At 33.8% G+C, this 14891-nt stretch overlaps 1 protein-coding gene across 1 annotated transcript in view; it reads right to left on the bottom strand.

The window, feature by feature from the left end:
• Positions 1–14891, bottom strand: part of Rasa1 (RAS p21 protein activator 1) — an 88036-nt gene that overhangs the window by 11634 nt on the left and 61511 nt on the right. The window contains exons 10-18 of the mRNA XM_057789636.1: positions 10309–10429; positions 9482–9638; positions 5953–6040; positions 5178–5255; positions 3665–3822; positions 3244–3320; positions 2003–2175; positions 1540–1699; positions 751–893 (exon numbers count right to left, since the gene is read on the bottom strand). Coding sequence (XP_057645619.1) covers positions 751–893; positions 1540–1699; positions 2003–2175; positions 3244–3320; positions 3665–3822; positions 5178–5255; positions 5953–6040; positions 9482–9638; positions 10309–10429 — 1155 coding nt within the window. The remainder of the gene's footprint in view (positions 1–750; positions 894–1539; positions 1700–2002; positions 2176–3243; positions 3321–3664; positions 3823–5177; positions 5256–5952; positions 6041–9481; positions 9639–10308; positions 10430–14891) is intronic.

Genomic DNA, 14891 nt, shown 5'->3' with positions numbered 1-14891 from the left:
TATTAACATTTGACAGGTCCAAGTGTTACCAAGTACTTTCTTATTTTACTGACACCCTCTCAAGGCTTGTGTGATACAGTCTTCCTTCATAATTGCTCTGTAGCACCCATCAAGTAGAATAGTTATATAAGCAGGATTCTGCTTATAACTGTATAGTTGCTTATAAACTTGCACTAAAACCTTAATCATCTTTAAAATAACTCATAGAGACGTCTAAGGAAAAGATGTTACACTTACAAGTTTTTTCTTGAGTTTGACTTTGCATGCCAACATAGCACTACAAATGGGAAACTCCACGTCTGACTTCACATGAGGGCCCAAAGCTAACACAAGCCTCCTAGAACTCGTGTAAACTTAACTTCAGTCATAAATGAATTTTATGTGTAGAATTAGGTACCATTCTCAAAGTTGTATATATGAAATAGTCCCAAAATCTTAAAATATTTTTTTGGAATATGATACTCAATATGAATAACAAAAGTCCCTGGAATAATGTTCAATTTATGTTACACACATTTTCTTCAAGTAAGGTAAACTTGATCATTAGTAGAAATGAGGAGAAATGCCAATAGAGCTGTGAGTGCAAGCAGTCATGGGGTTTTGTGTGTGTGGAGGGGATTGTAAATTTATTATAGAGGGCATAACTGCACTGACACATTTAGAAATGATGTACTTTCCCAAAGCTGTAATTTGTTAAGTTCTAATTACAATATGCCAATTGCAGCAAAGATTAAAGCAATAAGCTCTTACCTCACATGATTGCTTGCTTTCCATTATTTTTAAAATGGAGTCTTTCAGAGCATGATGAACAAATTGTGTGGCAGTGGCTTTCATATACTGCTCCATCAAGGTACTAGCAAGTGTTGTAGCTCGAAATAGGGTAGTGGCTTCATCTACATAAATATGGATGTTAGATGATACTTAATTATTTTTTTCCGTAACATAACTTTTTACATAAATATTAATGAGAAGAAAATGAATACTTTATGTTGTTGTTGTTTTTGTTTTTCGAGACAGGGTTTCTCTGTGGCTTTGGAGCCTGTCCTGGAACTAGCTCTGTAGACCAGGCTGGTCTCGAACTCACAGAGATCCACCTGCCTCTGCCTCCCAAGTGCTGGGTTTAAAGGCGTGCGCCACCACCGCCCGGCTAGAAAATGAATACATTAAAAGCTGTGAAAAGCACAGTGATATGTACCTTAGCCTCAGAACTGCCACAAAAATCTAGAAATAAAATACAGGTGCCATCTGACTTCTACTCATAAACGTCCCAGTAAAACCTGAGGTAATGATAAATACTAGGTATGCTATTGTTGATACTCACACACTGAGTCTGGACAAGGAAATCATTTTCTTACAGCTTCTAATACTTAATTTTCCATGACAGAATTAGAAATAGCAACCCATTCCCATATTAAACAAAGAATCTCAGATACTTTGTAAAATGATTTAACAGTTTAATATATTTAAAGACAGACCCCACGTTTGATACATAAAATCGTATTTTTACATTTTTTTTAAAAAATCACATATCCATATTACCTTCCATACTTATCTCTCTGTCATTTAGTGTGCACAACAACAATGATTCAAGCTTTTCATGAAGAAAAATCTTCAGTAGGATGCTGGCAAGTAGTGTCCGGTCTTGTCCACATACATGTGATAAAGCATAGACTACATGAAGTTCCTTTTGTAGTATAAGCTAAAAAAGACATCAAAAAAAGAATGCTGAAAGTACACAGCATTATGTATCCTTGGGGACCAATGGGAAATATATGTAAGGTTAAGTGGAAGAACATAACTGTTGAATACAAGTGATAAAATGGAGTGAGCACGTAGCCTATATATTTCTAGCCTTGTAAGATCAAGATCATACATGTTTTTTACCTCTGGTTACTAGTGTGGTACTAATCTAGGACATTACTATTTAGCTTAATGGATTTTTATTAAATAGTTTAACATTTATATTTATGGTTATTAAAATAATTGGACTTCTAAATAATACCTCTTTAAATTCACTGTACTCTTCTTCTGGCATGATTTTTTCCATAGAGTATCGTGCTCGAACACGCAGGGATCCTGGTTCAATACCTTTTAGTGGTATATGGGAGCTGAGCAGAAACCATTCATCTGTGGCATGTCCTTTCTGTAACCTGCTCAACTGGCAACGCATAAATACTACAAAGAAAAACCACTATGGTCATACAATTACATTTTCTCAATACACTTTCCTGTAGTTTTAAATGCTTTTCATTAAGCAAGTTTTCAATAACATCACAAAGTCAACACTTAACTGCTTACTTTTTCCATTCTGTCATAGGCTAGGGATATGGGATTAAGAAATGATCAAGCCATGGTGTCTGATATGCATATCAAAGAGGGTGCAGTGTAAGTGCTACAACAGTAAATAATACTTTCAGACACAAGGATATGTAACAGCCTAGGGGAGTTAAAAATCCATTCCACAGGAACCCATGAGTTGAGTTAGCTAGGTTAGGTAAAAAGGTAGAGCAATAAACACCACAATCAAAATAGGAAGTATGGCTTTCTTTCTGTGCCATTACTAGAATTTTGTCATACGAGTAATGGAGAAATACTTAAAGATGTAAGCAATTACAGAATAAACATTTTTCTCAGCTTCAAGTTTTGGTCTGTGTCTGTCAGTATTTATCACTGTTTACCCTAAAGCAGCCTAAGTTGTAAGACAGCATTAACCTATTTCACCCTGATATGAATCACTAAATTCCACTGTGATCTGTCCTACCAACAGAACAGGAGGATGTGTCCTGCTTGGAATAGGAACAGAGCATTGAATGTTACAACAAATAAATGGCACACCTCAACATTCTGTGTCTTATTTCTTTGCAGGACTAGGGATTAATCTCCAGGTCACTGCAGGCTAGACAAACACTACCACTGAGCTGCAACTCTAGTCTGTAAGAGAACCTTTTGGATTTGAAATGTAGGAAATAAAGGAATCTAAAAAAGGAAAGAAGATAAAAAATGATTCCTTGTCCTATTCTCTGGGTAAGGGATAGCATATATACATATCTGAAACTGTACGGTCTACATCCAGCACATTCACTTTAGCCATTTTGTTCTATCCTTCATAGTGTCGGGACAGTCAATGTCTAGTAGTGGACTGCACAGCATTTGTTCCATCTGCATCTTAGACATTTCACATATACGTTCTAAAAATATAAACAACATGCTTTCATTACTTTAGAAAGCTTGAAATCAACTTACAGATATCTGGATCTTTGCTTTTCTTTGTTTTATTACTAAGCGTGATTTCAAATCTATTGATGTCAGGAGGAAGATCACTAAAGAAGGAGAAAAATTAGAAAAAATGTTCTAGTATCAAACTACCTTATTTTTGTTCGAAAATTCATTGTGTAATACTTAAAACAAGATTTACATTATTTGTCACACAAGAATGTTGATAAATATACATTTTCTTAAAACTTCCTAAAACAATAATCTCTTAAAACAAGATCTAGAAAATATAGAAAACTTTTTGTCATCACTTTTCAGTAGTCCATCTTTATTAACAAAGATGAAGAAATCCAACAAAAAATATTAAGACACCTAGAAAACAACAGAAACTTAAACAGCATGAGGAAAATAGGACTCTAAAAACAGATTAATATGATAAAATAGGACTTACTCAAAGACAAACTCCTCTGACCATACTGGGTTTTGCCCCTCCCTTGCATGAGTTTTTGCTACTTGGACGCTATTCAGGTAGATGTTACAATATGGATTAGTAAAGTGTTTTACTGGGAGCTTGTGGGCTTCTTCAATATGTAAAACAAGGCTGCTGACCTAAAGAGAACACAAAAATTCATACCCAACATTTTAAGACCTATATATAAACGTGAAAAATAGTGACTTGTTTTTCTTAGTATTTCAAAAAACATAAGCTTTGCTAATCAACTGTCACCACCCATTTCCAAACTCCAAATATCATAGCATGCTTATCATGAAGATTTTACTGCTCTAAGAGTCCCTGGCTAAGATGTTTTTAAGATACTGATTTTAAGGATATGTATTCCCCATATGGGTGCCAGAGAAGTTCACCTACCTCCTACTGTTCAACACTCTCTCTACCATCAGCAAATGTGTCAAATGTAAAAGACTGCATACATGCTATGTTGTGTTAAGGATTGAAAACAATCCTTAAACCCACAGCAGATTAACTTAGCTATCAAAGAGGATTGAGATATTGGCTGTTATTATATGTGTACAAAGATATGTGACAACTTGTATATATTAAATAATTATTTGTGTGTGTATGTGTATATCCTTGGGATAAAAGCCAGGGTTTTTGTTACAGAGTATTTAGTTACCTAGTAACAACTGTTTTATATGTCCATGAAACAGGCTGTTAAATTCAACAAGCTTACTGGAAATTCATAGGGGCCACTTTGCACTTACACACTGTCTTAACTTTCTTCAAAATTCTAACCACATTAGAGTTTGACTATTTCCAATTATCTAGAAACCACTTTAATGAAATAACGAAAGAAAGATGTGAAGACCAAGTAATAAGGGATAAGTCAGTTATGGTGGGTGGCTCATTCTTTTAATCCTAGTGTTCAGGACACTGGTGCAGGAGGATCACTGCAATTCTGACCCCAGCCTAGGCTACACACAAAAAACCCCTATCTCTAACAGGGAAAAAAAAAATTAAAGAAAGGTAATGATGCAGTACATGTCTAGATAACAAAACTTGACTTCCTGTAAACAAAAGTATAAACAAGGTTCACGTTTAAGTTCCTAAAAATTGTCTAGTCTGTCTCAAAAACAACTATATCATAAAAAAACAAATTTTAAGGATACTCCTGTGAGTATGATTAACTCTTCAGAAGTACCTTTCTTTGATTCTACCTGAGATAATTTTCCAAGTAGAAAAAGGCGCACAAAGCTAGGGTGCCTTGCTTTGGCTTGTTCTGTTAGGAGTTGGTTCAGCAGACTGGAAGCAGATAATGTACAAAAAGAAGTCTCTTTCATAGAGCAACTGCTACCAAGTCAAGCACTGACAGCAAGGCGTAGAAAACCTCAAAGACCAATAAACCTTTCTAATCTTAAGAAATGTTGGCAAAAGTAGCAATGTATAGGCAAAAAACAAAGCGATATGAAAATAAGACTGTTTTAAGTCAGATACAAGGAAGTTTCACCTGACGAAGACGTTTATTAGATGTCCCTGGGCTACTTTTTCGTAAACTGCAAAATGCTTGCAAACCTTTCATCCAATCCTACAAAAAAACAAAAACAGTATTGCAAAAAAATATATATGAGTTTATCCAATTATCAATTTACTTTCTTTATATTTAATTATTTCCACCCCTAGACTGTCATTTTGAGTCTCAGAATATAATAAACTGTAATTTTCTGTCTCAGCAAAACGAAACAAGAAACAAAACAATATTAGTTCTCTCACTCTAATACTTAAGGGTCAATGTAGGATTCACAGTGATATAGTCATGCAGTTCATATTCAGGGCTGAAAGATAGGTTCTACTGCCAACAAAGCCAGTCATTCACTTAATTCTGTTTGTTTTTCATAGAGTCTCCTCAGAAAAGTCGTATTTGTACAAAATATATTTAAACCCTCCAGAAATATTACAACTAGCTGGCTTGCTTCTGGAATATATGGAGGATGCCTCTAACTTATGGAAATATAATTATTTGTAAATGATTGGTTTCAACTGAATTCACGGAGTATTTAATGGTTAATTTTAAATGGCACTTTTTATATCTAATAACCCTTCACTGTGTTTTGTTAAAAAGAAAAAAGCAACAACAACAATAAAAGCTTGGACAGTTTTTCACTTGTTAGAGTATCAAGATTCAGACACACTTTCCTAACACTGTCCCACAGTAGTTTTCTTCCCTAGTTAATAAAGTTAGGCTAGCACAAAGATCTCAGTAGTTCAGGAAACAGTAATCTTACCTCTGCTTGTTCTGGAGTTTCTCCTGCAAAGTAAAAGATGTAATGTTCTTCACTAAAGTGTTGAACTACTATCTGAAAACAGTTTGGCCTTGGAACACAAACAAAAAAAGTATTAAGAAACTTAAAAAAATTATTAAAGTATTGATACCAGCTTTAAACGCACACCAAATGATTTAAGATTGTCATAATTAGTAGGTAATTAATTCTGCCAGATTAAGATGCCACATGCATACGTATTATAAAATTGAAATTTCATTAGTTATTCAAGGTTTAAACTAAAAAGCAACATAAATTAATATTAAAATATATCAAAGAAAAAAGTAAATAAGTAGACTTTCTAGAACTACACATACTTATATGCATAAACTGTACATGCACTGAAAAGTAAAAATGTTAATATTATTAACTATTTTTAATTATTAAGGAATTAAAAATATTAATGCTTGTCTCTAAGCAGGCTGAAGGTGGTTTGAAAATTCTTTTCTGTAATTTTCTATTTTTTTTTTACAAACTTGATCATTTTTTTCACTAAGTCAAAAACACCATCTCCTTACATCACTTGTTCTGAAGGTTAATGACATAGCAGGGATCATACAATGTTTGTTCATATCTTCCCCTAGTATGAACTATTATAAATCATTTGTCATATAATTTTATAATACTTAATAATTTGTATCTGTTTTGCAGATGGGCTGACTTTATAGTTAAACTGGATAAATCTTAATAAAATGTTTAACAAGGAAGGGCCTTTAAGTTTTCAGAACTCCCTAAGTATTACTTCTATATTATTTTAGACAAATATTTTTTAGCATGTATACTTGTTTAAAAAGTTAAAACTCTTTTATGCTTGGGAAGATTATGAATTAATGGAAAATGTGAACTGAGAATTTGATCTGAATTAGTCTGAATGAGATCAACCCTCAAGACTAGAATAACAAATGGCCATGCGATGTGAAGATATACAGAACAACCAACATTGGGAAATCTGAAGGGAAAAGCTCATTTCAAGGGGAGTTTGACTTTCCCCATATTGTTTCCTTTTCAACCCTTCAAAGCTATTGACTCTGAGGTCAATGTGTCAAAGAAAAAGTGGCATGTGAAATGATAGACCAAAAATCCAAGATTTCCAGAGTGACTAGAGAGGAAAGTGAATCTCATTGGTCCTTCAAAAATGAAGCTTTCATGTTAGACCCCTAATGTTGACTGTGTCTTCACATAAGGAAGGCTGCATTCCCAACCTTGAACTGTCTTCACTTGACCCCCAAAGACTTTAAGAACAGTGTCTTCTGGAACCAGTATCATTACTCACAGCTTTTCACACACAACATCCATCCTTCATTCAGACAGAAGCATGTATTATAAGAGCAAAGTGCTGCGAAGAAGCAATGGAGTGCCTGCTCAGCCTTAGAACACCGGTTATCAATGGTAAAGACTCTGCCAAGGTTTAGGGAATATCACAAAGAGCAGGGAAAATATAATGGGGAAGGAGTGTTGTAAAATGCTGCTCTCTTGACATGGCATGGTGGTTGCACATAACCTATAGCAACAGTAGTTACCTCCTTAAAACCTGCACAAATCAAACCAGTTAAAGATTCCAGTATGCAGCAGGAAGGGCTCCCAAAAACCCAATCCTAGCTAAGGAGCTACTAGCAGTTGATGGTTATAGGGAAAAGAGGGTTACTTTTCTTTAGAAGTGTGGCCCAAGTGGAAGAAGCCATGCTCAGTTTCATATGGGCAGCATTAATTAGACTCAGTGGGTTAAAAATCTATTTAAATGTCTACAGAAAAGTGCCAAAGAAAAATTTAATATCCAATGTAATAGCTTTCCTTTTAAATTGCATTAAAAATGCCAGAGTGAATTACCCAGTCTATGAAGAACTAAGTGTAACAGCTCTGCCAACAATGGTCATTAGAATAATGGTCACTGAAGTAACTTCCAACTTAAGCTCTTAAAATGCTTCCTATATAATATACAGCATCATTAAAAATCCGATGTTTAATATGAAGGAACAAACAAAATCTGGGAAAATTGCATAACCATGCAGGCAAACATCTACACAAACAATGTTATTTCAATGTTTCCTCAACAGAAGACAGAGCATGCATACAGTTAAGTTACCTTTCAAAGAAAGCTTTCTTTCACATTAGACTTTACTTGAATGCCACAATTCTATATATTAGGCTTTATACTCTCACACAAAGCATGAAAGTGCAAAACATGCTAAAAGATTCACAAATACGCCTTTTTGTGCTGTGATATTTGTACTTTATAATAACAGATAACTGGTATCAACATAATTTCATCTGTCCTGTTATGTGATCTTTACTCTCATGAAAGGAAAGAGGCTTTGCTGATTTGTTTTCCTTTCCTGGTCACTTCCCAATAATGGTGCATACAAAAGAAAGTTGACCCTAACCGGCCGATTTCAGAAACAAAGATCTGTTTTCTCAAAGGGGAGATTTTTACCTGTTTTCACAGACATATCTTTTCCTATCAGGTTTTGGACCTTGAATCAGTAAGTATTCATAACTAAGATGTATTTAGAGTGTCATACTTACAGTCAATTTCTAAAGGAACTCTGCACTAGAAGCAAGAAATGATAATACAGTGATGGTGTATGTGTGTGTATTATTTTACAACTGTTAGAACACAACTGTTAGAACACATACAGTTGTTATTCTACTTTATTTTTGAAGAAGTTCACTCTTTATTCAATAAATAGATGAAGTTAGAATTATTTCCACAAAGAGGATATTTTCTACAGAACATATATTTTAACAAAACTCCTTTTACCTAATATTCTTTGATATCTAATAGTTATAGTCTGAGCCTTTTTTCATATAAAAACAAAACGTGTAGCTGAAACACCCTGGATTTTCTTACATCCTTCGTATTTTTAAAAATGAAATTGTTTTATATATTCAGGTCCACAGACAAAAGCTATGTCCGTGCCCATATTATTAAGTTCAAGAAGAAAAACGTTTGATTTGGTGGGCCTCAACTGGGTCCTAAATCTTACCCCAGGACACTTCTCTCCACATTCTACTGCTGAAGCTGTGAAGATGGTAACACATCATTTCCATCCTGACTCCTTCTGGTTCCTTTCGCTCTAGTAAAGATACTTCTGTACAAGAATCGTTGTCTCAATCAACACAGGAAGACTATGACTGGAAGGTCTTATTGCTCCATCCCTAGTCTTTCATTTTGTGAGTGTGTTGGGGTGGAATTCTTATCCTATCATCATCATGTTTTATTTTAAAAAGGAAGAAAGAATAACAAGGTCAAGTGAACTTATGAACTACTTCAATAACTAGCTAGTCCTACTGAAAGGCCGTTCCAAAGATGTCTGCTTGACAGAGGTGAACTGTACAGAGCTTAGTCAAGAGTTAAGAAAAAAAACCTTATATTCAATCAGTCAATCAATTTTATACAATTTTATGTTCTTAAAATAGGTTATACTTCAAATGGTCTGAAAATATCCACAATTTTTATTATTACAACAGTGTTTAAGAAAAACCAATGTCTTACCTGCCAAACAGACTATCATGGACAACGTAGACGGAACATACACTGAGATCTATTAACCCTTTTGGTTTTGTAGCTCGTTTTTCACTTTCAAAATAAATAAGTTGGGCATCACTGCCCTCTAAGATAAAATATAAATTTTTCCAGCGTTTTCCTTTGCCTGTTGAAAAAAATAATTCTCTTTCCTTAGGAACTAAGAAATAGTATTTCAGAATACAAAAAAAAATTTAAATATATTTCAATTTTCATTCTAAGAATAGGTCAATCAATATATAATTACAAAATCCTATACCTGCATAGAAAAGTTTTTGCTATTATTGCTTGCTTAATGAATTAACAAATGATGGATGAAGTTTATCATAATACTTTAACTGTGTCTTCAGAAATTTATTATTATAAAAACTTCAAAATTCCTATTTTAGAGTAATTGTTTTCCACCAACACCCACCCCTCAATATCAAACTGACATAGATCTATTTTAAAAAGAAAATAAAAGAAGAAGAAGAAAGAAAGAAAAAGAAATTCAGTACCCTGAAGGCCAAGTGCCACCAGGAATTTCTCTAAGAAACCACAGGGAAAGCCTGAAACTAAGTCAGGATTTAATGACATACTTGGAATACAAGCTTGCTCTAAAACACTGTTTAGAACATGGACTTAATCTCTAAATTTTGAAACATGCTCTGTGTAAGCTCTAAACAAGTATCTGTTACTTATAATCAATGACAAAACAACTGATTATGTCTTACAGTAGTATTATGTATATTTATGACTATCATATGGTGATCACTAAAATCCCTAAATTAAATTCTTAGTCCTAACAGTTGACTTACTCTTCTTCAGGAGGTAACCTTTCTTAACAATGTTTTTATAAAAGGCATCCTTTGTTTTACGACGAATTGTATTGTAGATTTCCTTTCCATCGACAGTATCATTGAGTACTTGTTCTTGATCCTGAATTGTAAAGAAACATTAAATTTATAAAACCATATCCAATCAGTAAATAAAAAGCAGGTAAAATATTTCTGCTAAAATCTAAATTTAAATCTTACAAAGAAATTCCCAGAATGGTTATTATTTCTTAAAAACATGCCTCAAGGGCAAATGCTATTTCAAAACCTCAGTAAGCTTATGTATTCTATTCTACATCAAATGAAACTGTTTGAAAGTATCTACTTATTCCAGAATTAACTGGCAAATCAGGAGGCAACATGAATTAGAGCAAAGTCATGCTGGTGAATACTGTTACCTCTGAGAAACACCAAGTGAGACTAGAAAACTAGCTAGTTGAATTCGGACAATCCCCACGTTAACCCTCAGTTCATCACAAACGACATAGCACATTGTTACATCCACACCTGGTAAGTCTTTAAGTTTTTTATTATTTTTTATTGCTTTATAAATAATACCAATAAAAATTTCCATTCTTTATAAGCAATCTGAATTAAGATTCTTTTCTTCCCACTACTTCATAGCTTCCTCTTGTTTCTATACTTTCGATGGCTTACATCTTTTTTTTACACTAAAGTACAATATTTATTATAATCTTTACATCTTTTTTTAAGGATATTTAAAGCCAGACTACATTTTTCAGTTCCCATTCTATTATGTGTCAATGATGAAATGTTTTACTTTGAACTCTTATTTTTCCTGTAAGTTCTAGGTCTTTATTGCTTGATTTTTACATAATAGGCTTCAGTAATGCATATAAGACAGCTGACATCAATTGCTAAATTGCCTAAGTTGTCACAAAGAATGTACAAAAACACGATCTTCCCAGATAAAATAATTTCCAATTGTATCAAGGTATGTTAAGCTGAATGTTAGTCTTACCATTCACTCATAACAATTCTTTTATTTCTGAAAAACTACTATTTTATGGTATTTAGCTATTTTTGGATGATCTGCAAAGACTATTCAACTTATTGTAAATATAGAACATTAAGTCATTTTCATGATAACCTTTATGTTCTATTTTTGGACATTATACTGTTTCGATTCCTTATTCAGCAATTATGCCCAGGCACTAAGATGGTAAGAAAGAGAAGGATTAATTACCTGAGATAAAGGTGGCAAGCTATGGTATGCATGCTAAGTTGAGCCCATTTGTGGTATTGTGCATTCTGCACTTGCCTAGGACATTCTGCATGCTAGGCAAGTGCTCTACTGCTCAATTATATCACCAGGTGCACAACCTCCAAACCTAGTCCTCAGTTTTCGTACAAAGTTTTATTGAACCTCAGACATGTTTATTATATATTGTCTGTAGTTCTTTTCAATTACCAAGGGAGATTTAGCATTTGAAATAGATTGGACATAAAACCTAACCTGGACCTTTTATCCCTTGTAAAGATACAAGGATGCAATAATGAAATAACCCCTTCTCTGTTGTATCACCATTGGCTTTTAAATGCATTGCCAGGTATTACAGCATCTTTAAAAGAGTTAAAAGGGCATTTTCTTGACTGTTGTTATTAGTCATTAAACAGCTAATTAAAACTTTATAGACTTTTTAATCTTCTGCTATGAATGGTAAAAAGGAAATGAGAAGAAAAAAATGTTTATCAGAACAATGAATGAATTTAAAGAAATAGCTGTAACTCCGGGCTCTACGGTGAGGAAAATGACTTTGATAACCAAATCACTATGATATATACACAATGAAATTATTCATATTTGTTGAAATTTTTACATCATATTTATTCATAAGGGTAGTGAATTAATGATGAAAAATTGTATAAAAGGGTTATTAAAATAAAACACATAACAGAATTAGAAAAAAAAATCACTGGAACATTTTACTTGGTATCTGTAAGTATAAAAACATTTTACAATTAGAGAACAATAAACCCTACTTTTCAACAAAATTGCCTTCAGTGTTTTCAAAAATATCAGTTTTGATGAGGTGAACTACATTCGTGATTTAAAGTTTGTTATCAGTACTGCATCTTAAGAGCCAGAGTAACTACAAGCAGGACTTATCAGAATACACAAGACAGGTTGTTCCAAGTGCACATAGAAAAGCTGAAGAGAGGTTAGCTGCACTCCAAAGACTGGCTAATTTAAGAAAGCTGTGAGTATACATGAGGAAAATAAAAAGCAAAAGATTGCTATACTTAATCACTCATAACATTTTCTGTAAAACTTATTTAGGCTTATTCATTTCTTGTATACATTATGTGTTAAAGTACTTAAGTAATCTAAACATTAAAATAGACTGAGATTAAAATTAGTATCAATTAATTTCCATGTGACTACAAATCTGTACTCATGACTTTTTATTCCATGGGTGACAGTCTGTGTATTAGCTGTAGAATGGGGTACTCTTATCATTTAAAACATACCACATTCATACTTAGCTTTAAATACGTGGTTCCAAGGTAATCTGTAAGTGTTTTATGGTTCTATGTATGTAGGTGTGTGTGATGTGGAGGCTTGAGAACAAGGACATTTCCCTATCTTTCTCCACCTTAGTTTTTGAGACACTGTCTCTCCCAGAATTTAGAGCTTGACAATTAAGCAAGACTAGAAGGCCAGAGAGCTCCAAAGATTCTTCTGTCTCCACTGTCTCAGTTCTGAGATTATAGTTGTACACCACTGCATCCAGTTGTTTTTTTTTTTAATGGACTTGGGGAATCAAATTCCCAGTTTAGTAAACAGCAAGCATTTTACTAACTGAACCATCTCTCCAACTTTTTAAAAATTTAAATTAAGGTATACTGACCTACAAATCATAACGGATTCCAGTATCTTCTAAGGCATGAGTAAGAATGCAGCTTCACGTGCAGGTGGTAATAAATCACTGAATGATAGCAAGCATTTCCTTATCTTGGCCCACTTTCTACACAGTTCTGAACAAGGAGATCTCATCTTACACAGTCCTCCCTGAGAGTAGTAGATAAACAGAACCCACAGGCTACAGAAGCCAGACTTCAATTCTGACTTTGTTACTCAATGGCTAAAAACACCATTCAACAATCAACACACTAAAATAGTCACAGATCAGTACTTAAAGTTTTAATTAGAGAAAGTCAATAAACATAGTAAGTACATTATATGTTATAAACATAGTAAGTACATTATATGTTATAAACAGTGATACGTAGAATGCTTTGCAAAGTAAAAGCAGAGATGGTGTTGATCTCTAAATTTCACTGTAAAGCTAATTTTTTGGGTAAAATTTTGAATAACCAAAAAAAAAAAGTTAAGTAGATTTCTGAGGGAAAAAAAAGCTAGTTCAAAGATCCAAAGGAAGAAAAAAAGCCTAATATATTTATAAATCACAAACAGAGCCAAAATAAGAATTCAGTAACAGATAAGGACAGTGGAATAAGGTAGGGGGGAACGCTGAACTATCAGTATGCAATTTTGTCTGCTACAAAAGGAATTTTATCTTTTATTCTGAAATACTGGACATCTTCAAGTATTAAACATAAGAAGGGACTCAACTCATGTTTTAGATGGACACCTCTGACTGTTCTATGGTGTAAGGAGGAAAAGACACTCAAAATGAAACATATCAATATTTTCTGTGTTGTTCATATTCTAAACATATTTTGAAGTCAGAGTAAGAAAGATGTCCCCAAAAGATCTGACATAGAGATCTGACAAAGAGAACCAAGGATTTAGTCCCTTGAGAAATATACTTAGCCTTTCTATAGTTTAAATTTTGTTATTAACAAATATAAAATAGGCATATAAAATAGTGTCAACTTGACCAAACTGCTCAAGTAATTAATTAGTATGCATAGAAAATACCTTAAATATATTAAGAAGTTTTTTATAATTTTGTATTTTTTAATGTTTTTATTTATTTTCTGTTTAGGAGCAATGGTGTGGGAGGTCCTTCTGTCTCTGTGTTGCCTTTATAGGTTAATGAATAAAGAACTGTTTTGAGCCTATGGCAGGGAAGATTGGACTGAAGGCTGGGAAAAGAAGGCAGAGTCAGAGGTATGCCATGGAGCCACCGCCAGAGAGATATGCTGAAACTTTGCTGGTAAGCCACTGTCACGTGGAGATACACAGATTAATGGAGATGGGTTAAATTAAAATGTAAGGGCTAGCTGATAAGAAGTTAGAGCAAGTAGGCCAAGCAGTGTTTTAATTAATACAGCTTCTGTGTGATTATTTCGGTTCTGGGCAGTCGGGACAAACATGTGCCCGTCTTCCAACAAATGACGGTATTCACATGGCACAGTACACGTGTAGGGGACAGAGGACAATTTGGAGCCCATTATTTCCTTCCGTCATATGAGTGCCTGGGACTGAAGTCAGTAGTCAAGATAAGGATGAGCACCTTAGACAAGAGTCACCTGACCAACTCTTTTCTTCTAGTGTCTTATCCATCATGTGCTGGACTAGTTCTAGGACTTGTTGATTTCTACTTTAGCTAATATCTGGGTATACAAGGGTTCAA

The sequence above is a fragment of the Chionomys nivalis genome, chromosome 15 (genome assembly GCF_950005125.1).
Source record: "Chionomys nivalis chromosome 15, mChiNiv1.1, whole genome shotgun sequence".
Classification (NCBI taxonomy): domain Eukaryota; kingdom Metazoa; phylum Chordata; class Mammalia; order Rodentia; family Cricetidae; genus Chionomys; species Chionomys nivalis.
Note: the sequence above shows the minus strand (reverse complement) of the source record. Positions and strands in the feature narration are given on the sequence as shown.